Below are 26,828 nucleotides of genomic sequence, written 5' to 3'. Positions count from 1 at the left end.
CAGGAGACCTCTACTCAGTGCACACCAGGGTAATGTCATGTATGTTGCGCTAATAAAACAAACACATACAAGAATTAATACATGTTTATTATGAAAAACATCCAACAATTTAAATTGAATAATTCAGATTTCTTCTGGAGGACAAGCTCAACCCTAAAACAGAGGGAAACAGACCACACACAGGAGAAGAGTGCACAAGCTACTAAACAGCACAGAGTTGTTCTAAAGTATAAATAACTTAAACACATAAGAGCAGCTTAAGTTTAAAAAAAAGTAGGAAAAAAGTTAATTATTGAGTTTCTTTGCCTTAATGCCTGCATTAAGAAAATGAAGGGTGGACTCATTTAAAGATCTTAATTTTTAACTGGGTGCATGTAGGAACTGTATAACTTAAAAAAAAACTTTGTTAAAAGGAGCAAAGCATTTAAAAGGTATTTCACAACCCCAGCCAAGATTTTTGTTTGATACATTTGCCATATTTGTCACATTAATGCTGACACTGAGCAACTTATCAAATTGCCCCTATGTTGCAGACAGGTAAACTCACTGCTTCCTTAAAATACAATGAACCCTGGCTAAAGCATCAACACTGTGTATCTCAATGTACTCCATTAAAGCACCCTCTGTCAAGTTCAATTAAACCAGCAAATGGCATAAAGTACCACCATCACCTGTTCCTGTAAAAATATGGCAGCTATGGCTGCCATATGTCATTCAAAGCTCTTTATTCTACTTCACTGCTGAACATTTTAACATCATAACAGAAATCCATCCTTTCACACTTTTCAGTTGCCCTTAGACAGAACATATTTCTTCCACATTCTAAAGCTGATTAGTAACAGGCTGTTCTGACTGCAGGAGCAGAGAAGAGTTTTTCTCCAAATCCCTGTGGTAATAAAAACATTCAAGCTCATTTTTCTGACCTTATTACCTAAATTGCCAGGATTGTACCTTGATAATCTGATTGCAGTTGCAGGGAAAACAAAAAGACAACCTTGTTGACATTTGATTGTTTGGATCTCGAGGTCTTTTTAAACGATGTAACTTCATCAAGTCTGTCTGTTGATTATTCATCAATTTTCCACATTTTATTTTACTTTCAACTATCACTTTTAGCAACACCTTGTGAAATGTAACAAACACATGGCTATCAACATATAAATGTTTTCTAATTTTATGTAGCGCTCAATACAACTTTGAAAAAAGACTTAGAAGAAAGCATGACATGAACAAAAGTAAATATATAATAATAATAATAATAATAATAATAATAATAAAAACCGTTGAGTGCACCAAATGTAAAACAAACTGGAAAAATGAAATAAGCGTCTAGTTGCAAAATATATATATATATATAAAAACATTTATGTTGTCTGATAACAGGGAGGGTTTGAGTTAATCCACATTTAATGTGTTTTAACCCAGGAAGTGGATATCCTTAAAAAAAACATTAATAAACGTACACATGATAGATAAAAGCAACAAAAGTCCTCAAACCTCCAAAATTTCTGGGGACATTTTTTTTCAACTTTACATAAAAGAGCCTAATGCTGCTGCTATTGGTTAAAGCTGAAAGCTGAACAAACACAAATGCATACACAGAGGTGGGAAGTATTATAAAAAGTAAACATCATGACTTTCACACAAACAAAACGATAAGATAACAAAACAAACAGAACATACCATTCCATTGCAATAGTGCTGTAACAGGACAGGAAGTATTAGACTGCATTTAGGCTTTTACAGTCCTTTAATAATGAGGAATAACTGGGTGATTGATAGATCAATAAATAGATTCTTTAATGTTCCTGTAGCATAGACTTGGCTCATAAATGATCAATGTTGATGATTTTTGTTAGGGTTATGAGTTTGGTTAATCCCCATTTGAATACTATGGGATCATTTTAGAGAGTTTAAATGTTTCTCTGAGATGTGTGCACAAATTATATAGAGGTCACAGCAGAGCAGAGTCAACTACAGCTTTGGACAGCTAGTGTGGACTTATGCAGCTATTTTTACATGCACCATCAACCTTCTTGCAAAATCTCTACAAGAGCTGCATGACCAAATTTTAACATCTAAATGTATCGATCACTTTTCATAACTTTGAATCACCCGGTTATTATTCATTAAAAGAGTGCTAGGCTGCATAGGGAGCTACAAAAACATAGGTAGGCCTGTGTTTGGTTTCATGCATATCCATGTGGAGACTGATTGTATCACATAGTGCAAAACCCCTCGGAAGACAAAGAACATTTGAATCAACCACCCACCCCACCACATCGGCAACCCCACCCCCTTTCTTGCAAACATTTCCAGACACAAACCTTTTGTAGCGGTTGTCTTTGTTTAATGTCCTGTCTTCAGGTTCTTGCTACATAACCTGTGATTTTTACTGTCACAGGTTTGTCACCACTGTGACGTTTTGAGAAAGTTATAGTACAGCAAACCGCAGCCTGATAAAGGGCTCTTTGGATGCTGTCTGCTCATCTTTTTTAAATGCAACTAAAGTTTCCCTCCCTCTTTTATTCCCTCCCTTCCCTCTCCCACTCCAGCAAAGTGAACTTTGGTCTCAGAAAACAGCAGGTTTTAGGAAGTGAGACAGGTATAAAGGGGGTTAACAAGGGCATGTGAACAAATGTGACGTGTTGCACAACACTGAACAAGGAACAACAGCTCACGTTTGATGCACGCTCCACAAGTAAGCCCTGATCTTAACCCTGAGCCACAGTAATCTCTCTTTTTTTCGGCACTTTCTAATTTCTACATCTCTTTTCCCCCTGTTAATGACACCTACACCCCCTTCAACCCACCCCACTCTCTTCTTGAACTTCTTGTATTATTATTATAGAAAATATATTTTGGTACTTGAAACTACGCCTATCTGCCAAATCCTTTTAGACCTGAACAAAAAATAATAAAGCCTTTGAGTGTGAAAGATCCTCCCTTTACCTGTGGACAGGTCACATTTTAAATATCATGTAAAATCAAGTTCATTCTTCTGCAATAAAATATATCAATCTACTTTTTGCTCAGGTCTACTGCATCCTTTTGCCTACTCTTCCTTTATTTACTTTCCCTTCAACCAATCCAGGCAGTTTATTTTCTACATTAAAATATTGAAAAATGTTTGGCATGTGAGAATTACCATAATCAAACCTTTGAGGAAATAACAATAAACAACTGGTCTGAAGAAGTTTTTTTGTTCGGTTTTTCTGTTCATTTGATTGTGTTCTGAAAGTGAATGGACTGCCGGCCCTGGTTTGCTGCTCTTCCTCCACCTTCATAGTCCTCCTCAGCGCATCTTGTGTTCTACGTCAGCGTTGGCCATGTTTGAGCCAGGGCTGGGGTCCTGCTGTCGTCTGGACTGGGGAGAGAGAGGGATGGAAGGATGAAAGAGGAGAGAGGGGGAGATGGGAAGTGGAGAAGTAACAGACAGGTGGGGAAAAAGAATAGTTCAGAGAGAAGAAGACAACAAATTAAGTATATTTATATTACCATATGTGAAGTTTGAGAAATACAATACACATATTGCACTGCATTCTCTAAACTGGACTACAGTATAGCTCCTACAATTTGTGGTCACTACACTTATAATGTTGTAACTAACAGGAGAAATATCACTTCAGCCTCACTACACCAGCTACCCATTTGATATACAGTTTGTAGTCTGAAAACTTACCATGAAGAGTTTTTAAAAGTTGCTCTGACTGAGCACATAAATCTGAGGCAGATTTAGGAGCTGAAGCAATAACCTGCAGCTGCAACAATCCATCCAACAAGAACAGGCTAACCAAATCATAGGTTTGATTAAATCTCTTATAAAACTTGATGTTAGTCCATGAACAATGTCCTTTTCAGTGCAGCTCAGTTGATATCTTTCTCTAAATGGTCATTAGTAAATGATTATTACTGTTTAATTATCATTGTGTCATGAACATTTGTTAAGTGATTTTCCTTTTAATGTACAAATTATTTGTGGGTAGGGTTTAAATGTTTTATTATGTTGTTATGTTAGACTTTGAGATTCTGTTTAGGTCATTATTGTTGTCTGCATTAGGTCATTAAGATGATGGAATGTGCTGTATATAGCAACGTAGGATCTGTGGTTTTTTGACATGTCACTCAGGAGTAAAAGTTGTTATTTAAAAAAAAGCAAATGTTCAGTCTGATGCAGTCATAAGTGCAAAGAAGTTGTAATACCACAAACTATCACTAGAGGTAGCCAGAGAACATGTCTCCATGCTGCTGTTTATACACTTTACTGATGTTGATATTTTAGTCAAGGTAGTTGGCAGACACATAGACAGACAGACAGACAGACAGACAGACAGACTGGCTGACATGCAGGCTGTATTACACAGATAAACACACACACACAAACACACACACAAAGTGGATCATTAGGTCATCAATAGAAACCATCAGCATGACAAGACTTTTAAAAATATTTCCTGACTGGGTGCAGTGTGAGCGTGTTTGTGATGCCGTGGCATGACCTTCTCCTGCTGTAAAAAAAATACCTGTGGTTATATGTTTACACTTAAGTGATAGCTGAGGGAATTTGGCAGGGGTCGAGTGAAAGCAGAGAGAGGGAGAGAGAGAGAGAGGTGAGAAGGTGCAGGGCGAGGTGAAGCAGAGAGCAGAGCAGACAGAAATGCAGACAGAGATAGTAAAGGGGTTGCTTAGTTCAAGTGGAATGTAGTTTGTGTCATGTCAGTGACTCACCATAATAGCAACATACACGCAGTCACATGCACACGCACACATACAGTATGTCATACTACCATTTTGACTCCTCGCAGCCAGACTGACTCCAGTTTCTGTCTGGAAAGCCTTCTGTTGTTTTATCAAAACTGGAGCTATTAAATATTCATATGTGGCTCTATTAGAACTCTGCATCAAAGTGGAGCGGCAATGAACTGAATTCTTCAACACAGCACCATGGGCTCTGTCCGTGTCCTCATGGTCGCTCTTTAATATTTACTTTAATATGTGTTAATTCGGCAGTGTGTTCACATCCAACTTTCAAAAACACCAACAATTACTTCCTTTAACCAACATGGTAATAATTTTACCCAGACTGTTAATAAATGTTTAAGACATCAAATTAAGACTTGTTACTTTTACGGGGATCTGAAAAACCTCTGAAGAGCCATATAGCATGTTTTTATGAGAATACAGTTTGTAGTAGAGGGGATGGAGTTCAAAATTAGAGCTTAAAGCAGATCTTCACCTGCATAGAAAAATTATACTGTAATTATTATCATGATTTTTAAATATTCAGTTTTATAGCTTGCTTAGAGCAAAAATCCAACACAGCCTTCCTGCCTGTTCACCACATGCAGATGTCTCAGGTATCCCTTACTGTCACTTTATAAAACTCCCTCTATTGCCTACCATGGAGAGGTTGTATAAAGAGCTTGCTGCAGGATGCAGTCTCGGGTGTTTTTTTGTATTATTATTATTGCAAGTGTAAGAACTAGCTTTCTGAATAATTAATGAATTATTAATTTCAAATATGCCAGAGGAGTCAAATTGTCTACTGTGGAGGAAAAAAAAAAACCTATTCACTTTATATGTTTGTCACCTTCTCTGAACAGCCATTCCGATGGTGAATATGGCTAACATTTAAATCTGACACAGAACGCTTAAGTGTTTGTAGGAGGGAGTGGTCCCTCTGCTAATCATAGAGGCAGGAGAGCTTTCTGTATTGATCCACACACACAGATGGAAGCCTGCTGGGCCACTATAGGCTGCTTAACCGCAACTCAATACTGGTGAAGTGTGTATATGTGTGTGTGTCTTGATGAACTTGGAGCAGATTTGCTGTATCTGCGAGTTTGTGCACATATGCGCCTCTACAGTGTCTGAATGTATTTGTGCGTGAGAGTCAAAGCAGGGGGTCTGATGGCGATCAATACTAATGATATATTAATGCTTTCAGTGCCAGCTCATCATTCACCACCAAATCTCTTTCTGCTGAGCACTTGGTGTGTGTGTGTAATATGTGTGTGTGTATGTGTGCAGTGGAGTAAAACAGCACATTGCTTCTAAATCTATTGCTTCTCCATCTATCATTCTGACAGGTAGCTTCTGACCTTGAGTGACTGGAAATCACTGCTTTAAAATGAAAAATGTTGTTTCTGCCAAAATGACAAGGATTTGAGGGGGCTTTATATTCAATGATCAGCTACATACAAAATCATCTCAACTCACTCTAACTATTGGTGCGGAATTTTTAAAAATGTGTTCCTGGCTTCATTATTTCTCTGAGATTTTATTTTGATCCTGAGACACATCATGCGTGCATGTGCAGGTGAGAGAGCGATATGAGAGAGAGATGATTTTATAGTTAGTATTATACTTTAGACTGTAGATCTGGATAAATTAAAGTTGTTTTATTTGCCTTTATACGTCACAACAAATAAAAAAAATCAGCATAAAAACAGGTCTCCTTCCTGTCTTACTGATCTATCTCACAGAAAAAAGAAATACATTAACTGTGTCTTTGAGCTACAGACGGGGCCCAGAGATAACTGGATCACCAGCTACCAAGACACAGAGAGTCATAGAGAGCAACAGACGGAGAGGTGGAGATCAGACCGCAGAAATGCAGAGGCTGAATCTGTGCAGCTATTCAGCCATACTCATCTGTCACACCCAGAGAAAAAGTTACAGGATCCCACTGTGACTGCCGCTTCTATCAGCACTCAGATTTGATTCACATGGATGTTAGGAAAGACGTTTTACAAGCTAAGGAAGACAAAAGGAGCATTTCAATAGTCCCATCAAACATCAGTCTTCATCTGCATCCTCCTACACCTCACATTAGACTTTTTACTCACTATTGTTCCTCTGTTGCACACCCACAGTCTATTGAAGTCACCAAGACACAGAGATAAGCTGATAACTGACTAATAAAATACTTTAAAGCAAAACAGAAAATATAATTTAATACAAAACCTTGTATTTACCCTGACTAATTAAAAGTGGTGGAATTTTCAGTGAGTACAACAAAACAGCCTGTTGAGTTAGAGCTCCTTCTAAACTACAACAGTATCTCTATTTTCTGCTTGCTGCTATTTTTTTTCTTAGCCTGTAGGGTTGCACATGTCATTCCAGACCTCAATGAATGGGGCAAACACCCCTATTTGTCTTCCTGCTGTTGAGATAAGAGCACTGATACGGACACCGACAGCTACAGACCCCTCAGATATGCAGCTGTAATCATTGTCATCCAAATGTTTACATATACTCAAAGGGTTCAATTGGTTGACTTTATATTATTTTAAAGATAGTTTAAAATACAACTGAATGCAGTAATCTATTTTAGGTTGCTAGTGGACTTGCTGAGTGAATAAATTTGCCTCACACACAGGAAGGCATCAGTTTTCTCATTCAATTCTTGTCAAGAAATCCAATATGCATATTTCTCAGAACGCTGAAATATTTTAGTAACCTAATAGTCATGTAAATGGACATGTCAGGCCAGTGGGTGATGTAATGCCTTAGAGCCTTATTTAGGACAGCATTCCAAGATGTGAATAAATATCTTTAGTACGAAATAAGATTATTTTGTACAGAGATATCAGTGTTTTAGGAGATTGTGACGGCACCTATATTGATTTAGAAGGAGACACAACATTTTCTTTTTTCTCTCAGAGCCTCAGGGAAGAAACATGAGATGAGTCAGATGAAAGACGATCTTCAATAAAAAGCTCTTTCTTTCTTTCTTTCTTTCTTTCTTTCTTTCTTTCTTTCTTTCTTTCTTTCTTTCTTTCTTTCTTTCTTTCTGTGTGTGTGTTTGTGTGTGTGAATACACATTAAGAAATGCTCTCCAGTTCTTTCTGACTCTCACGCCACACAAGCAGTAAACCAGCATATAAATTAATAGTCATGAAAATCATTAGTGCATGCACACTCATGGGCACACACACACAGAGCTGCTGGCGCTCACAGACAATAAATTAATAAAAACAAAATGCAGACAGATAAACAACACGCACATGCACACACACACACACACACACACACACACACACACGCACGCATACACACACACGCACAGTGGTTTAGTGCATGACAGTGTGATAGATGGTGAGAAATAAAGGACACAGACCCTGTTCTTTTCTGCTGGCTGTCTGTCTGTGTGTCATCAGTCCCAGATTTTAGAAACCACAGAGTCCTAAAAAAATAAAAAATTTGGGGTTCATTCGGAGGGCATCAACTTCAGAAGGATGCCACTGATCTCCCCAAAGCCTTGCTGGGAAAGTGAGTTTGTCTCATGTACGGTGATTATACTCATTTGGGACAGTTTTACAAATGTGAATGTAAATTACATCTTAGACAGGGCAACACATTTTTATACACTACGTGAGATTCAATTTGATTTTATTTAAACATAAAATCAGAGTAGAATAATAATGTTGTTAGTGTTTCTATAAGTGAGTAAACTACTTTCCCCTTTCAGGCTTTTGGGACACCTGACAAAACTGAATCAGTCATTCAATATTCATTAATATCAAATCAAATCAATTATCAGATTAGATTTATTGTCAACTGATCATGCACTAAACCTATGATTCAAACTGTAGAAATACTATTAAAATTATTAAAAGAGATAAAGCACACAAGCACACATCACACAGCCCTGAGCCACCCCAATAGGGGGCTCAATAGGTACACCAGCTGATGCTGGGAATCTCATCAGAAACTTGCTATTCAGAGACCCAGTTTTTTATTAAAGTCAGTCAAGTAAAGCCAGAAGCTGCACTGTAAGCAGGCCGCATTACAAAGCCAGTCCACAAATGTTCCCTGTAGGCTAAAATGGACACATGTCCTATCTATGTGTGCCAGAGAAAATCATTTGGAACATCACCACACAAAGACATGGTAATAAGTGTTCTCCAGATTTTAGATGATCGGAATTCTCATGCTGACCTCCAGTGATGCAGAAAATACTTCACTGCTGGGTGGGTTACAGGTGCAGGGCATCACACTTCTGACAACACCCACTGGTGATAATAGTTGTGGTTAGAGGTGCAACACTGTTATTGTGGTGTCAATCCCAATATCACAATTAATATGTAGAATAGTTGAGCTGTTTTTGTTAACACCAGAATCATTTTGGAGTGGCTTTGCAAGGCTAAAACAAGTTCAGTCAGAAAGCAGATTTTCTCCAGTCTTTGAGATGGCAGACCAACATCAGCCCAACATGACAACAGCCTCTTCCCCCTCACCTCTAAGTCCTCTCTGTGTGATCGGTCTCTGTCCTCAAAGTCTCTGGTTCTGCGCCGAGCCTCTTCGAAGGCTGCCTGAGCCAAAGCATCCTCATGCTGCGTGCACACACAAACACACACACACAGGTGATTATAAGAAGAAAATTTATGTTTTTTTGTTTCTATGTCACCGTTGTGTGACTTGTGATACCTGTGCTCTCTCATCATCATACTCCAGATATCCCATCCCATCAAGCCTGTGTAGATCAATCCAGCCTCTCCAGATCACACACACCCCGTTCAAGATCATAGGGGCCTTTAAATAGACCTGCAGAGAGAGAGAAATATTAATGAACACATTTGAAACTTAGCACTGGTATGTTTCTTGTGAGGAGTGGGATATTTGTTCTGTTTGTTAAGTCTTTTTCAGTTAACACATCATCATGGTATATTCTTCATAAGTATTGATTTCCAATGCAAATTCTGAAGCCTCCTCAGCAGTGACTACTTTTCTTCGTCAAAAATTAGCACTTGCACTATTTTTGCAGAATACCAGCACACACTATGAGGTCCTGCAGTAGTTTCCCAAAATGTTTTAGGTCAGATATTTTAGTGACCTCGAGCTGTGTTTGTGTGACTAACTCTAAAAAAATCTTGAGGTAAAAACATAACAGAACGTCATATTAAAAGCAAGAGAATCCAATCTCGGCCCTGTCATGACCAAGGTGAAAAACTGTCTATACACATGACCATGCTTTAGCTTTAGGGTGAAGATTTCATGCAAAATCACAATTTTCTGATCTGAACCCATCAGCTGTTTCTCCTGGATAATAACAAGCTCTGTGTTCAGGAGATGGAGGCCTCTCTCTACCCTCCCCCTTGCTCTAATTGCTCTTACACAGAAAAACCACCAACTACGTCAAAAACTCTCCAGGACAACTGAATGCTGCACAAGTAAATTACACACTTTGTCATGCATTTATAAATATGTGCGCCTGTAACACAATCACTTGTATGTTTGTGTGTTTGTTGCAGGTTGTGACTGCTCATGTACCATACAGTTCATTTGAATGTGTTAGGAGAAGTGTAAATATCATGTGTCTTAAAGGATTTGTTTCTTTTTGTCATTTTTGAGTGTGCATGAGTTAATTTTTACGGCTGTTGCTTCGGGTCTGTGCCTTCGTAAATGGTTTTATTCACACACTGGCAGCTAAAATATGACTTTGTGGTCTTTCATCCCAGGATAATGATCTCAGGCTGTACAGCTTTGAGCTCTTCCTTTACTTATTTATTCATTGAAAATAAACGCATGCTGCTTTAGTTCTCATGTATCGTCAGTTAAGACAGATAACAACTGAAGAAAGTACAGAAAAAACATTCCCTGATCAACTGTTCGTGTCCATCTTGTTTGACCTTGTGTTGTGTCTGTTTTGTCTGGCAGTGAATGAGAGGGAAGGACAGTAGACGAAATAGAGGTGATAATAATGGGACTAGAAGTGCGTGCTTATGTTTCATTAACCCCTTTCTCTTCCTTGTGAACACTGAGTAGCACAATAAGTCCGATCTTACACGTTAGGACCATCAGACAGACAGGGGAGGGTCAGACTTTGTCTCTGTCTACACTCCTGCTTATGTTACATATGGCTAAATGCCAGGATGACTGCACAGTAACCACCGACACACATGTCTTTGTGAGGTACAGGGTATGTGTAGACCACTTCAGTGTTGGGATTTGCTGGGCTGTAGGAAAATCCTGTCTGCTGCGACTATTTCTTTACATGTGGTAATAAAAATGATCTGTTTAAGAAAAAGAAAGTATAAAAAAATCTTCATTTGGTAGTTTTCTGATGTCAAATAGATGGCTAATTTATTTTAGCCTTCTTTAAAACTATTTAAATCTGCCCTGTTTGGCTTCTCGTCCATGACCCTGTACTCCAGGACAACGTGGGTTTAGAAGATGGATGGATGTTTGTCTTCTAGGGCCTGTAGAAACAGGCTCTTCATACTCAAGTCATATTGCCTCATAAAACAGTTGATTCTACATCCAGCAGATGCAGAGCAACATGTGGCTGATTTACATCCAATGTTCACTTTCCTTTCAGCTCTGTTTTTCAGCTACTGTAACCACAGAGATAAATGCCAGTCGATGCTAAGTGGTGTTTTTCCACTGCAGGAACTTAGGGGGACATACAGTACCTTTATTCTATTCACTGGAACTGTCCCTGTAGCACTTTTGTCAGGGTTACTTTCAGTGGTGGAAAGTCACATAGTAGATACCTTAGGTATGTACTTCTATTGGCCGAGGGTGGACACTGACTCAACATCAGAGTTCCCTTCAATCAAACATGGGCATTTGGGGCAAACTAGCAAAAAGGCAAGAACAACAGAGTCAAACAAGAATAGAACGATGGAAGGAGAAGGAGACAAGGACAGATAATGAAAATGCATATACTGATTTACTGTTAACCTTAAGGGTTGTTCCTAACTTCCAAAGACAAAGACATAGACACTGCCTTTAACAGATGATTGGCACGTTTTGGTGTGTGGGTAACTGGACTAAATGCAAATAGTCACACACAGCTAAAGCACTCTAAGAACTCTTACCCATTGTGGGTAAGAGTTCTTAGAAAAATACAAACTGCACTACCAATTCAACACTAAACATCAGCCCCTGAGTAGCTGGTGGTGAGGATATTTTTTATATTTTTAATAAAAGATGTAAACATATTCTTAATAAATAAAAAGTTTCTCAAGGTAAGGTCTGGTAAATAGATATAGGTTGAAAGGTTATTCTTCTTCTCTTTCATTGTTTCCTCTTCATCATGACACTATCTTCATAAAGAAGACAACAGAGATGAGGTGTCTGTTCTTTTCTCAGGCTAGAAAGTGTCTAGGTGGTATTTTTATCTGAGTAAACAAGCATTTAGAAATAAATCAACAAAACACACACAAACGCTTTTCTGTCTGGCACTGGGTGAGTTCCACGTTCCTGCATTTTTACTCAGGCTATTTTTGGACAGCCTCTCACAGGACCTCTTTTACCACAGCTACCCACATTGCACCGGGGTTGCAGGGGAGACCGCACCCCAAGAGACTGTGGGTTTTTTGTGTTTATTCGAGTGAATGTTTTTCTGTGTGTGTGTGTGTGTGAGAGAGAGAGAGAGAGAAAGAGAGAGAGCAAGAGAAATGGCTTCCACATCTGTGGAGCTGCACACTGCTTTTAAAAGAAAGCTTCATTTGCCTTGACAGGGAAAACGTGTGCGTGTGTGTGTGTGTGTGCGTGTGTGTGTGTCTGTGAGAGGAAAATATGTAGAAACGGCCCAACCACAGACTTCCTCTGAGAGAGAACCATGTCAACCCCCACATCCATTTACTAAGACACACATGTGAAAACAGGAGAACTCTCACACACTGCAGCTCACTGAATAAAAAAAACTAGCAAAGAGAATCCAGTAAAGATTCAGACTCAGTAAGTTTGTTGTGTAGTATGTGTCAACGACCACAGAGGAGAATTTGTGTACTCATTTCGAATTACTTTTTACACACCAAACATTTGCCAATTTTTTCCCTAATTTTGAGTTAGTTTGGTATTTTTGGGAGAAGATTCAATGCCCTGATGAAGAGCAGAGGCTGTGAAAGCATGTTGTGGAGGGTGAATTGAGCATTGTAATGTGGTCTTATAGAGCTTTTCTTTGTGTTTCCATAATATGGAAAATATTCATCATGCATTTCGTCCGTTATGTTACTCTCACTGTTTATTTGGACAAACTGTTGGTGTCTGGTGGCTTCTTGTTGCCAAATAGTTGCCCAGCAGCACTGTTCTCATGACTTATGGCTGATGTTCCTGCCTCAGAATCATGCATGACTTCCCCTGTCATAAGCATAAGCTCACGAGTTATTTGAATGCAACATAAATTTTATATGTGAAAAGTCACAATTGGTTTATGTGTGCTAAGAATATCACAGCTTTGAGAAAACTCCTACAAAGGACACCTCAAAAAGCGTGGTCACTCCAATTAAATTGCGCACACAACAAATGGAAATTGTAAGTTAACCCTGTCATACCTTTACAGTGCTTTAATTTGACTCAATTTTAAGAAGGTTTTACAGTTTTTAGAAGAAATTTCTGTAAATCAATGTTGGTGTTGTAATTGATGTTAAGTGATGCAGTGAGGAGTGATAAAGCTGAAGCCTTGTGTTTCTAAATGTCTCACATATTCTACAGTGTTACATCATTGTCCTATGATCCTAAGATCACATATTTGTGGACAGTCTTTCTCATCACATGTTTTTGAGTTCTCATGAAATGTATGATGGCTATATTTCAAAACATCATATATAGTACTAGGTAATTTTGAGTCAATTCGAACTATGGGCAAAGATTTTATCTCACAAAAGAAACTTTTGTGAGCTGCAGCTTGAGGAAAAAGTGTTTCATTCACTAGTTCATATATTCCTGAATAATGAGTGCTGTTTTACTTGGGGTTACCAGTGTGGTCCTAATTTCTTCTTTTTTTAACCCATTCGTGGTGTTGAGCAAAGACACAATACGCTCACTAAGCCTTAAGCTATTGTGAGTCCTTCCTACACTGTGTGCGAGAGAGGGGGGCAGAGTGTGTGTTGGCAGTCAGTGTGTGACGCAGATGTAGAAGGGTGTGTTGGCACACTGCCTCTCATTCAGCCTGATGCCAACCATGGAGTCAGCACAACTACCCACTACTGAGCACACACACACAAACGAAAGTGTACCCTGACACAGACCAGTGCCTACAAGGTGTGTAAGCACAATGGATGTCTGTGTTTTCATCCTTGTGAGTTGTGGCAGTCAGTCTCTCCTACACACACACACACAGATTCAAATAAACAACACAAAACACTTCCATCTCTATTCATTATATGCATTTTTTTTCTGTCATCTCTCTTCTGTGTGTGTGTGTGTGTGTGCTTGGGTTTACTGTCTAAGCTAGAGGCACCAACTGATTTAGCACAGTAATTATGCTATTATCCAAAAGAATGTTACATCAATGACTGTCAGAGTGTCTAGAAGGCTGCATGTGTTGTGGATGTGTGTGTGTGTTATGAGTCAACACCAGTCACAGACAATTCTTTCTTTCTTTCTTTCTTTCTTTCTTTCTTTCTTTCTTTCTTTCTTTCTTTCTTTCTTTCTTTCTTTCTTTCTGCCAAAACACTTAAGTGCATTTCACATTAATCACTCCTGATTCATGCCCCCCCCTCGCTGAACATGACTCCAGCACAGACGCCATGGTGTCATCTTCAGTTGGAATGAAAGAGAAGATAAAATGGAGATCCGCCTAGTTTCTTGAAAAATAGTGAGAAAGAGATATCGCCACACTGATGTAAATCTGATGCTGGTAATAGCCATCTAGAGGTAGCTACAATATTTAAGGGTAGATATGGCAGTATTAATCATGGCAAATGTTTTGTCATAGAATACTTTATCAGACCCAAAGAAAAATGTCCATGTTAAAGCCAGTCATTTTTTAAACTTTGTACCTCCTCTTTTAATTCTATAATTTGTGTGTAAAAACATAATGTTTTTGGTCTTAGTATTAGACACATACAACCAGATGAGCGATAACAATGTTTTTTCACTGTGCCATTATTTATTTAGCAAAACTGAAACCAAAAGAAATCATATTTGGGTAAAACTAAGTAACCCCATGATTCAGCAGCTTGTAGATCCAGGGCAGCAATAATAATAATAATAATAGACTTGATCAATCTCTAATATCAGTGTGGAGGAATTTCCATTTCTTGATCAGTTTATCAAGGACTGATGATCAGCAGCACCTGCTGCAGCTCACCAAATTAAATCCTATGGAGCTGTAAGAAGACATTTAAAATCAGTCTTTTTCTTTTTGGCTTCATTTTGCTTAATATATAATGCCGCTGTAACAGTTACATGGCATTGTTTGTCTGAGGCTGTATCTGCCTTATACTAAGACTCACTATATAATGAGTTTTTATGTTAGTATAGTATCAAAACAGGGGGTATAAACTTTTTGAACTTTTGAACATGACTGCATAAGAGTCACCATTAACACACTGAGATAGATATATACTGTATAGAAAATAATGAGAAGAGAGGAGCATAGGGTTTAAAGATGTAAACTGTGTATGTGTGTGTGTGTGTGTGTGTGTGTGTCAGGTGTGACAGCAGCAGGTGAAGATAAAACACGTTACAGGCCTTCTGTTCCTAATCCCTGAGTGAATACAGCCTAACGTCCTCAGGCCTATTGTCTCACCGTCTCTCTCTCCCTTAAACACACTCAGTCTCACTCCCTCTCTCACACACACAAAAACACGCACACACACACCTGCTAAAGCAACAGAAGTATAATAGTATAGTACTCTCCCACTGCATGATCACTCTCTCTTCTTCTGCCTTCCCAACCTGTAATTACAAAAGCAGCAAAACAACTTAAGACGCTCAACCACGCACACACATCACTGCCAGGTCAGCCAGCATGATGTCAAGTAAATTGGTGTCTAAAGGGTATGAGCTTGATGTGAGAAAGAAGGCCTGCAATAGTCACAAGCTGACCCCAACTCTTCACACTGTGGAGACACAGTGTTCATTTGTCCACTCCTGTCCACACTGACTCACAACGTCTCTCCCTCTTTGTCTCCCAGCTCTAACACCGCTTTCATATTCATAGAGTAGCTTGGATTTTTCACAAAGTAATTGCAAATAATTGTTCATAGTTTCCCGACAGTTTTATTGTGAGTTGAATAAATAGGTCAAGGCCCCTATGTCTGAGTCTCTAACTGCCTGTAGACACATAATGCTATGCAAAGTCCTTTTGGCTTGCTGTAGACGGACATAAACCTCTGCATGTTCCTGTGGCTCTCACAGGCATGGAAATGTCATGCAAATCCTCACACATGCTGGAGTTAGAGGGAAAGATGGTTCAGCTGTAGCTTGGACTAAATAAAAAGCAGCTCATCAAAGATTCCTAACCCAAAAACAAACTGGTTTTCATGGCCACATATGCCTCAGAGACAGTATCCCTGCCTTGATTACATGATGAATGTTTTTTTTTTTTTTTCAGGAAATGAGCCTTACACTGCACAGCAGATATAAAAGGAGGCCAAACACAGATATATGGAAGGACATAGCACAACACACTGGAGTAACATCCTGACATGTAAAAAACAAATCGAGGCCAAGACAGACTCCAAGGGGAAGATGGTGGAATTCATGTCTGACTATTCATTTGCTTTAGATTTTGTCACTTTTGGTGCAGAAAAGGATTAATATAGTTCGGGTTAGCACAGAGCCTTACACGACTTTACTTTTTTTTATACATGTTACAAAGTAAAGTTACAGGGCTTCTCCTTTTGGCTATTCCTGTCCTTTTGTAAAAAAATTACATATCCTTATTCACACAGCAAAAGCTACTTTTACTACTTTTTTACCTATTTGGCTACTTGGCTACTACCCACTACAGTAATGTTTTAGTGGGAATGCAGGCACTGTTTTCCCCAGTAAGACAAAGATGTGGTGATTTTTTATTCTAAAAATAAAATCAGTGCAGAATGAAATATCATAACAACATTTAGTAATAAAATCTGAACCGAAATACAGGTCAAGTCAGGGTCCAGGTGAGCTGTGTTTGGTCCAGTTCAGCAGCCTTTTACTGGAAGAGAAGGACTAAGAACAGCGGAATGGAGCTGACACACACATGCTGGATTTCACACCAGACTGGCCCCTGTCTCTTTCTGTTTCTCTACAGTTTTCTGTCTGACTGCTTCTACCATCTTGAGATTTACTCAAACACAAAAACATGATGCCAGCATGCGTCAGTGGGACACACACAAAGAACAGAAGACACTGAAGGGTTTATGGTGGAGTGGGTGGGGTCATTGATCTAAAGCCCAGAGCGGGAAATATGATACTCTGTAGGAGGAGACCGACAGTTAGTGTGTGAGTGTGTGTGTGCGTGTGCATTAGTGTCTCATATCGAAGCTTGTTTGCATTAAAGTTCAGTTCACTATAACAGATTTAAATGAAATAAACTTTGTGAAAAACAACAATCACTCAGAATGTATATGAAATATTCACACACACACACACACACAGTAAGATGGAGAGCAGCAGCAGTAGCAGAGGGAACCAATTAGTGGTCTGGCTTTGATGATGTCACTGACAAGTCACGCACTGATGGCACTGCTTCCGTTCAGAGGGAAACATAATACCACACACACACACACACTTGATGAGACAGAGGAGAGTCCTCTAGGCTTAAAGCTGATAAATAAATTAGAGAGCAACAGAGGTGTCAGATAAGAAATGATTTTAGAGTGGTTGTGTGGTGAGTGAGTGTGTGTGCGAGAGAGGGACAGAAAAATCACTGCCATCTGCGAGAATTTTTTCGGTGCTTTGTGTACATGTGACCAGCATCTGAGAGAAGATACAAAGAAGTCAACAACCTCTAGCACAATTAAAAGAAAGCAACATCATGAGGACAAAACATGCAGGAAAATGAAACATCACAGAAAAAGTTACACACAGAGCTGAATATGATGCTTTAATTCAGCTAAAGGAGGATTTGTCCTGCTGGAATCTTTAAACACATGATTAAATGCTGTGCTTCCCAAAGAGACAAATGATAAGTAATATATTACACTACGTGGCTCTGACATTGATTACTATGCTCACCTTAAGCAAAAACCATTTTTTAGAAGGAGTTTTACTCTGAAAATCCTCATGACAGTGTTGAGCACTGCAAAAGATAATTCATGGTGTGGAGCTGCAGCAGTACAATAAAATATTTACACAGCCCATCTACAGCTGTGTCCACATTTGCTATATTTTCTATTGACTCCTATTACAGCTTTTATCTACTAGGACAATAATGGTATCTGATCACATGGTAAAGAGGGAGGGGAAGCAGGAAGTACCAGTTGGGGAATGACATATTTGTAGCAAAGCCACTCCCAACCAACACAGTTTGATTTAATTATACAAAGTGTAATGTGAAAGCTGTCACTCACACTACACTGTACACCCACCGTGAACTGTCACCTGACCCGGTCCTTTCAGATCACCGTTTTATTAAGAACTGCATCCTTCCTGATTTGAGTCGCCCTCAACAGACTGCTTTTCTGCCCTGGGTTCCTCCCTGATAATACCCTTCACCATCACATAGCTGACAGGCACTCATATGCTTCTCATTTACCCCAAAGACCCACCCACCCACCCCCAGCCACTAATCTCTCTCTGTCTCTTTTCATTCTTTTTCTTTTTCTCTGTTTCAGTTTTTTTTTTTTAACTATTTGTGTGTTTCTGTGCACATGTGTCTGTGTGTAAGGCTTTGCAACCTGTCTGGCGCCACCATCTCATCAGCATGCAGGGGCTCAGCAGGATGTAATTACTGTAGGTTAACCTTATTAAACGTTTATTTTAGATATTACTTTATATAAGCAAATGATCGTGGACGCAGTTTTTTTTTTAAGTTTCATAGTGAGAATGTACCGCAAAGATCTCTGTTTTGTTTTCTTTGTGACACATTATGGCTCTATAGAGAGAAAAAGTATTCTAAGCTGACACTTGCCATGCCACCATAATGGCAGGACAATCTGTCTTTTCCTTATTGCAGACCAAATAAAAAAAGAGTACACTTCATAAAGAGTGGCATGTTGCTTTCCTTTGTTAGCATTTGTTCTCTCCTTAAAGCAGAGATTTCTGTCCTATGATTCATTAGTTGAATATTTCTGCAAGCAAATGTAGAGTGCTAATAATTTAATTCTGCTCAAATGGTTGTCCGATTACAATAGCTATTTACTAAATGATGCATTACAGTCTAACCAGACCAGTCTATTACCTGAGCCAGACCTCAGACCTGCTAACAGAGGAGAAAACTGTTTAAATCTGACCAGTTTAAAACAATCTGAAATGAGAAAACAGCAGCAGCCTGTCGCCACTAATGTTGTCGATGCAACTTTACACTTCATGTCTAGTACAGGGTTAATGCTTGCTAGCACGTTAGCAGCTAGTGCTAAAATTAACCTCCTCCACAGCTGGCTCCCATTAGCCTGTACTTCCACACTGCTTCTGTCAAAAACACACACACACACATTATATTCAGTCGCCAAGTTTAACCTGGCTGTGCTATGCTTTTGGTTTGGCACCATATGTGTTTGGAAATAAAGGCGGGAAAGAGGGAGAAAAGGAGGGAGGGTGGAATTGTGTGGAGGAGTGAGTGGGGGATGTACGGTGGGAACGAGGATGTATGCAAAAAATACAGGGAGTGGTCAGAGGGATGGAGAAGACACGCAGTTCAAGTGAAATGTAAAATGTCACAAGAATAGCAAACAGGTGAAAAAACAGGAGAGTTGAAACTTGCACATGTACCTCCAAAATCATAGCAATTATTTGTTTTACTTCTACAGAATGTTTGGCAGACAATAAAAAGCTGTATTATGCTGTAAGATATGAACTATCCCCAATATTGGAGCTCTCCCTCTCTCTCTCTATGTGTGTATGTGTGTGTGTGTGTGTGTGTGTGTGTAAGCCTGTGACAGTAATTAAGAGAGGAACTTGCAACGTACACAAGTTCTCTGGCTTGGCCTGACAGTTGTATTCTGCAGGGAGGTCCGGTGGGATCAGGAGGCAGGGCCTGAGTGTGTTTGTGTGTGTATGAAACTAAAGATGAGCAACACTGCAGAAAATGTACACTGAGTGCACAATTAAAGGCTCAGCATTGGAACAAAAGAGTGAAGCTGTCCACAATATTTCTGTGCACTCAGGAAAACCGCATTCTGCACTCGCCTGTTCTTTTTCATGGAAAATGGAATGTAAATGAATATTACATAAAAGACTGAAACCTTATACTCATGTCCTTTGTTGGAGCAACATGAAAAGAGAATCTTGAACTGGATTAACTCATGGCGTGAGTTTATTGTTGTATGGAATGATTTATGGATGAATATGAATTAAAACAGAGCATTTACCAGTATTCAGGTGTGTGCTTGTGTGTGTGCGTTTGTGATGGAGTGAGAGAGAGGGAGAGAGAGAGAGAGAGAGAGAGAGAGAGTTTTTGGCTTCAGTGTGTGTGTGGCTTCAGTTCTACAGAACTGAAAAGAACTGAACTGCTTTACATCGATGACTCCTAGCCTCATTAAAACTTCATAGATCTGTGAGCACCGTTGAGGTGACAAAAAACAGGATATCGTCTTACACACACACTCTTAGCTACACACACACATTCTTTCTTTTTTGTCTGAAACCATTAAACACACTCAACCCAGAAACTCTGCAAAATCCTCTATACCCATTAACACAAGCAGACGCGAGCACACACACAACCATCAGAGCAATTGTGTTAAATAATTAACAGTGTGAGATTAGTCCGTCAGCCTTTGGGCACGGAGGTCCATCGATTCCCCAGAATGCATTTTTAATGAGCCGCCAGTCGGCATTCATTTCAGCTGGCCAGTGTCCGTGGAGGACCTTCTGACATTCACACACACAGCCAGTCCAGGCTTGGCGCCAGGGGACACAATTAACATACACATAAACATAGCAGCACTGCAGTACTGAACAGTGGATTTCACCTTGACAACAGCAGCAAAACTAACCTCCTCTGATCTCTTTAAATTAGTTAACTTTGGCTCTCTTCTTGAAGGGGCATGAGCGTTACTGAGCAAATCAGGTTTTCATCAATTTGCTGTTGTGTGAAAAGAAGCTTGGTGATTTCACCTGAACCAGCACAGCACGGTAAGAGGCAGAGCAGTAAACAGGCAGCACTGATTCACATGCCTAACTTTCCACCACATTAAACTGATCAGTGATTGATTCCTGTAATTTTCCTTTGTGGTCCTATCAACCTGACACCCACATCTGTCTGCACTGACAGTAAAATTCACATAGAAGGTTTTTTTTTTTGCCTGTGTGACATTTTCATTTCTCAAAACAAAAGAGGAACAGAAAGCAAAAGAGCCGGCAGAGATGCAGACACGTTCTCTATTTTTTTTTTGTGTAAGTTTCACATGTGACCATAAAACATCAAGTGCACATGACTGACAACAGAATACATCCTTTCGGCTCCTCTGCTGCACCTCAGATCACATGACCTTTACAGCCGGTGAGGAAACAGAAGTGTGAGTGTGAGGTGGTTGTCAGGAGGTGGGTGTGGATTCTTTCACTGGTCCTACCTTTCCTGTCTCTCTTTCAAAGTCAACGTACTCCCTTGTAGGAACCTGCCTCTGTTCTCCATGGAGGTTGGCCGGAAAGAACTGCAGAGAGAGGTTTGTACCTGTTGCTACAAAGGCCTGCAGAGGAAGAGAGAAAGAATATCAGGGTGAAACTTTGTCAGTTTTTTTTTTTTTTACCACAGTGACCGGAATATATAAAAATTAATTCAGCTGTCATATGTTACTGGTCACAAAGCATAATCTCATTGTTTTTCTTGGCAGATAATAACATAACAAAGCAAAAATAACTGCTTTAACACAACACATCCTCATTCACAAATGATAGAAGTGGATATTACAAAAACAGAAAGAGTGCATATAAGGCCGTTGACCTCATTCATATATTCATTCATGTATGAGGAAATATAGCCTTACAACCTGCCTTGGTAAGTTATAGCATGGTAACTATGTAGAAATGTCTCTACACTTCAAAACAACTGAAATCTGAAATTAAACCAGGCTGTAAAAGTCAGACCTCTACCAGTAACAGCTGCAGCTTGCAGTATGCAGCACAGGTATCGGCACTGAAACCTATTTGTCATGTTTAGGAAAAGATCAGGGGACAGACTGAACCTTTTCATAACTTTTTATTCATGCTAATGGAAAGTTTTTTTTCTCATCTGGCTCATCTATAGACATAACCATGGGAAGGTGCAAAGTTTGAATGACTTTAAAAAGTTCATACAGGCTGTGAAGCATCTGTATAATGTCTACTATATATCTCTGGTTGGATTTTGTAAAGTACAAGCCTGTAATACAAAACAAAAAGGTGAGAGGAACTGATGTTTACCAGGCAGATCTAATCAAAAGATTGTCTGGCATTGTGGGAAACACGCTCAGCTCTTCTAGAGATGGATCCAGACCAGGATATATCTACAGACCTCTGCTGCATCAATTTGCTGCAATATTATCTCAAAATATAGAAGAATATATAGGAAGTTCCTTTAAAACAAAGCAGTTGCATTGCATGTACATTTTATTTGAAGTTGTTATGGTTTCATAACTCTTGGACAAATGTCTTAACATTTTGAAATATAAAAGCAGTTTTTTTCTGTCTGTAGTCTGCCTCTGTGTTTCTTCGTGGTATAACCGCTCTCCTCTGAGAACAAAAGCACAAAATCAGCCACTGGCTAGCTCTCCTCGCACACTCACATAATCACATCATACTGTAGCGTTCCTCATTTTATGATTTCTGTAAAATGGCTTCTTGCTCTAATGGGATACATTCCTCTGAAGAAGCACACACACGCACATGTCCATGCAGAAACACGAATGAAATAAAAATCAATAGAAAGCATTTCGCTGCTGCTGTCATAAAGCAATAAATTACAGAGAGGCAGAAAATCAGGTTAGAAAATGTCTGTTTTTTAATGTGTGTCTGCATGTGTGTGTGTCTATTGTCTTTGTGTGATGTGTTGTGTTTGCTGAGACAGATCAATACTAAGGGCATTAGGGATGCGACTCAAGCTGGAAGCATATGAATTATGCACCCTGTCAAATCTGTCCCTCATCAGAGAGTGAGAGAACGAGGAAGAAAAACTGAATGGAAGAGAAGAAGGGCAGAACTACACCGAGCAGGGAATAAAAGGGAGGAGAGAGCTCAAAGAACACCCGAGTCATCATTTCTGCTGTATTTGAAGTATTGGATTACAACCATCTGATACTAATTTGCTGCCTACTACTGCTGGGGAGAAAAAAAACAGGGAAGGCGAGGCAGAGAGAGGGGAGAGATGGAGGGAAACTGAGAGACAAAGAGGCAGAATGGAAAGGCTGAAACAGAGAAGGAAGAGACAGGGTGTAAAGAATGGCAGAAAGAATAAGAGGAAAAGGAAATACAACTGAGATGAAAGACAAACAAGTAAAAAGATAAAGAAGAAGAGAGACAAAGAAATGAAATAAAAGGAGATGAACAGAGAGAGAGAGAGAGAGAGAGAGCCATGCAGCATGAAAATCAATAGCAGTTTAGAAAGCGACTCATCTCTAATGAGCTGAGCTGAAGATAATTTACTTTGAATTATTGTCCCATTTATCAGATCAATTCTGAACATTTTAAAGTTGTCCTGTGTTTCGAGGCACACATGCAATCTTTGAGACCTGATATATCTAATAAATGAAATTAAATACTAACTTTTAAAGGGATAAAACATATTGTAAGGAGAAATTTTAATTTTCAAACATTAATAATCTGTTGATTGTGCTATAATTTGTAAAGTGTCACAGGATGACTTTTTTGTCACTGATTTCATGCCGTACATGATTCTTTAAGTTTCATATTACAAGCTGTGATGTCACCATGGACGATATTTTAAACTCTGAATTGAAGCGCAACCGCCCGGCACCATGAAAGCCAAACACGAACAAAACAAACCAAAGACACTTTCAAGATGAAATGTAACTTTTAAAATGACATCAATTCATTTTCAACTTTGTAGATCTGCCACTTCACAGTTTGACATCCTGTAATCTGTCTTATCCAGAAGAAGAGAAGCTTGACAAAACATTCGCATCATATTGTGTGTCTAACACTCGTTCAAACTGACCATGAAAATACCAGGAGGTCCTCGGCAGCGTCTGGCTGATAGATAAATCAGCAGCATGATGTCACATGTGCCGTCAAACTGTTAAAACCGTGCCCATCAATTCACCCAGCAGAACAGGCTTATAAATACAGTGTGGACAGACGGATAGACAGGCAGACAGACGGATCACGTCCCACTAAAAGATGGTAAAACTAGATGCAAATACCCCCCCCCCCCCATCCCACCTCCCTGATGATGAGCATGCTTGTGAAAAATACCTTACAGATGACTAAGACAGCAGCAGTTGCCCTGAGTGTGTGCATGCCTGCAGGCCTTTCACCTGACCTCACCTTTGATTGAAAACATGATTTAGGAAGTTTTAAACAGACTTCACGCTGCAAGGGTTTTCTAATTACATAATGAGAATACTGATGTGTCCGGGCTTGCTTTAAAGTTACAAACTGCTCATCACAATCGCTGCACTCTGTATTTGTGAAAGTAAGCAAAGAGGTCACATGTGTCTAGTTATACATTTGTAAAACATGCTCTTATTTCTGCACAGCACGGCGCAGATGTGTGAGGTTTATAAACTTTTCTATTACAAAGATACTTTTTCTGAGTCTGTGTGTATCCCTATAAAATAATTTTTTATTTTCACTGCTGGAGCCACAAAGAAAAAGAACATACTCTAAATGCATATTCAATGTTTCCCAGATGAAAAACCAATGTGGCTGAGATGTTTTTTTTAATATGGGAGAGGCTTTTAAAAGGCCTATAATAAAAATATATCATCATAACAATATATAAAAACTAGAATAATACATACAACTCTACCAGAGGGCTAGGTACAAAGTAAATATATCTGATAAAGTCACATTTTTCTGTATAATGGGCTATATTTTACACTGAGGTCTTGTCATAGGGCAGAGGAGTCCTGCCTCGTTTTAAGCATTCTGGGAGGCTTCCATCGTTAAACAGGACGTTAGATTGGATGCATTTGACGCCAGAGAGGAGTGCGGTTTGGAAGTGGAGGGAAACAGATTCAGCACAGCGACTCTGATGCCACAAACTGTGTCCTGCTGCAACAACTACCAGCTGGCTACTCCTCAATATGCGAAAACATAATAAAAAACTACAGCACAATTCAAGTAGTCAAAACAATATCTTTAAAATAATTTAAACTTGGTAAATTTCTTAATCTGATCATAATAGTTATTCCTCATGGAAGACAAAGAAGCACAGCAGATCTTACCATTATAGTTATTAATTAAGAAACAGGATGTTATTAATAATAATAATTATCGTGCTGCTGAATTGTATGACTGCTATATCCAACATCAGACCTTGCAGGTGATTTAAGTGACCGATTAGACCCAAATTACAGCTCTGACAGTTGTCGTTGTAACCAGGAAGTGTGTGTGCATGATAACATGTGTGAGACAATGATGACTGCAGCTGCAGAGCACAGAGAGAAGGAGCCTGCGAATGGGTCTGCATGTCTGATAACACATCTACTTCCTGTTGCTGGGGCACATCAATACATTGAGGCCCACACATACATGTGTCTAGTTACTTTACATAGCTGCCTTCATTCATTACAGAGTGGATAATATACACTGTGGCATCTTTTCTGTCCATCTCTGTGTGTGTTTAAATGAAGGAGCCTCATGAACACACAGCCTCTCTTTGTTTCTTTGTGTGAAATAACCAGTTACTACATGTGCTGTTTTCTAACAACAGGATAAACCCTTTAGTTTGATACTCACTACTTCTGAGCGTCCGTCCCTGCAGGCGTTCTGAAAGCGAGCTTGTCTCTCTTCATGGGGCCGATCTCTGAAGCCAGTATATTTAATCTACAAGTAAAACACAACACACACACACACTTAAACAACACAGATATATCCAACATAGCATACAGCAGGTCTGTGTTTGATTTGTCATAGAAAACACTGTGACAGTGGAAGGTGATGCTCACTCTCAGCATCAGGCTGCAATCACAGGAATTTAGAGTTTTGGGAAAAGACATTCTATGTCTGCAATTTATATTAAAAACATGTCAAATCTACAAACACAGGAGAAGGAAAGTAAGTTTTAGACTGATTCTGAGAATTAAATATATAAACAGAAAAATATAAATAAAATAATATAAAAGGATGTATTGTGTTAAACTAAACAACTTCAGTCTTTATTTATTTTATTGAATTCTACTGAAGTCATTAAATGAAGTGAATAAAGTGAGCCTTTATGCAGCTTTGAACAGCTCATTCCGCCGGCATGCTTTTCTCCCCTAACGAGCCTTCTTCGCTCTTTATTTCCGCCGTCTAACAGAAAGGATCCAGTGTGTAGACACGCAGCACACTCACCTCACACTCCCTGCTCAACTTGCGGAAAAACTCCTCATTCTCAAACTTGCTCCTCTGGTCCGGGACTACCCGCGGCATCTTCACCCACACTTTCCGGACACTTGGGTTTCACTTTTTAGCCTCTTTTTTTTAGAGTACAAGTTAGAAACTGCCTGGGTTGCCGTCCGTCCCTCACTCAGCCTCTCTTTCACTCACTTCCCTTCCGTGTCTGTCTCTCTGTGTGTTTTGTCTGTCTTCCCTGTGTGGAGCAATGTGCTCTCTGCTTCTGGCCACTGCTGCTCATATAATGATGATCGGCCTTTGGCTGCGGCTCCTGTGCGCTCCGGGTCGCCTCTGGCTCCAAATGGCTCTTATTAAGTGACCCACCGCGAAAGATAACGCTCAATTTGACCGTGCGCCTCGCTCTCTCCCTCTCTCTCTCTCTCCCCCTCTCTCTCTCTCTGATCTCAACCAAGTGGCAACAAACGAGCGCTCTCTGTGTGTCAAGTCTACCTGCAACTTTCAAG

General features: G+C 39.4%; 1 protein-coding gene across 4 annotated transcripts; it reads right to left on the bottom strand.

The window, feature by feature from the left end:
* Positions 1–66: 66 nt before the first annotated feature.
* Positions 67–26,828, bottom strand: cbfb (core-binding factor subunit beta). Of its 4 annotated transcripts, none has more exons than XM_028407754.1 (7): positions 26,323–26,827; positions 25,726–25,812; positions 21,402–21,518; positions 9,433–9,549; positions 9,243–9,338; positions 8,123–8,188; positions 67–3,362 (listed from the first exon to the last, which is right to left on the bottom strand). In XM_028407754.1, the coding sequence occupies exons 1-6, from the start codon at positions 26,398–26,400 to the stop codon at positions 8,159–8,161; spliced, it is 525 nt and encodes a 174-aa protein (XP_028263555.1). In that variant the 5' UTR covers positions 26,401–26,827; the 3' UTR covers positions 67–3,362; positions 8,123–8,158. The 4 variants fall into 4 exon arrangements, with proteins under 4 accessions (XP_028263555.1, XP_028263554.1, XP_028263553.1 ...); XM_028407753.1 differs by having other exon boundaries at positions 67–3,367; positions 26,323–26,826; XM_028407752.1 differs by lacking the exon at positions 8,123–8,188 and having other exon boundaries at positions 26,323–26,828.

This window comes from Parambassis ranga, chromosome 6 (genome assembly GCF_900634625.1).
Source record: "Parambassis ranga chromosome 6, fParRan2.1, whole genome shotgun sequence".
NCBI lineage: Eukaryota > Metazoa > Chordata > Actinopteri > Ambassidae > Parambassis > Parambassis ranga.
The sequence above is the reverse complement of the archived record's forward strand: the minus strand, read 5'-3'. Positions and strand labels throughout refer to the sequence as shown.

What these genes read in the sequence shown, in the direction of transcription:
- cbfb (XM_028407751.1), bottom strand. Translation starts at nt 26,400, where the DNA reads ATGCCGCGGGTAGTCCCGGACCAGAGGAGCAAGTTTGAGAATGAGGAG. An exon ending in ATGATGATGAGAGAGCACAG is followed by an intron (nt 9,339 to 9,432) that starts GTATCACAAGTC and finishes GTGTGCACGCAG; the next exon opens with CATGAGGATGCTTTGGCTCA. An exon ending in CACACAGAGAGGACTTAGAG is followed by an intron (nt 3,368 to 9,242) that starts GTGAGGGGGAAG and finishes CTCTCTCCCCAG; the next exon opens with TCCAGACGACAGCAGGACCC.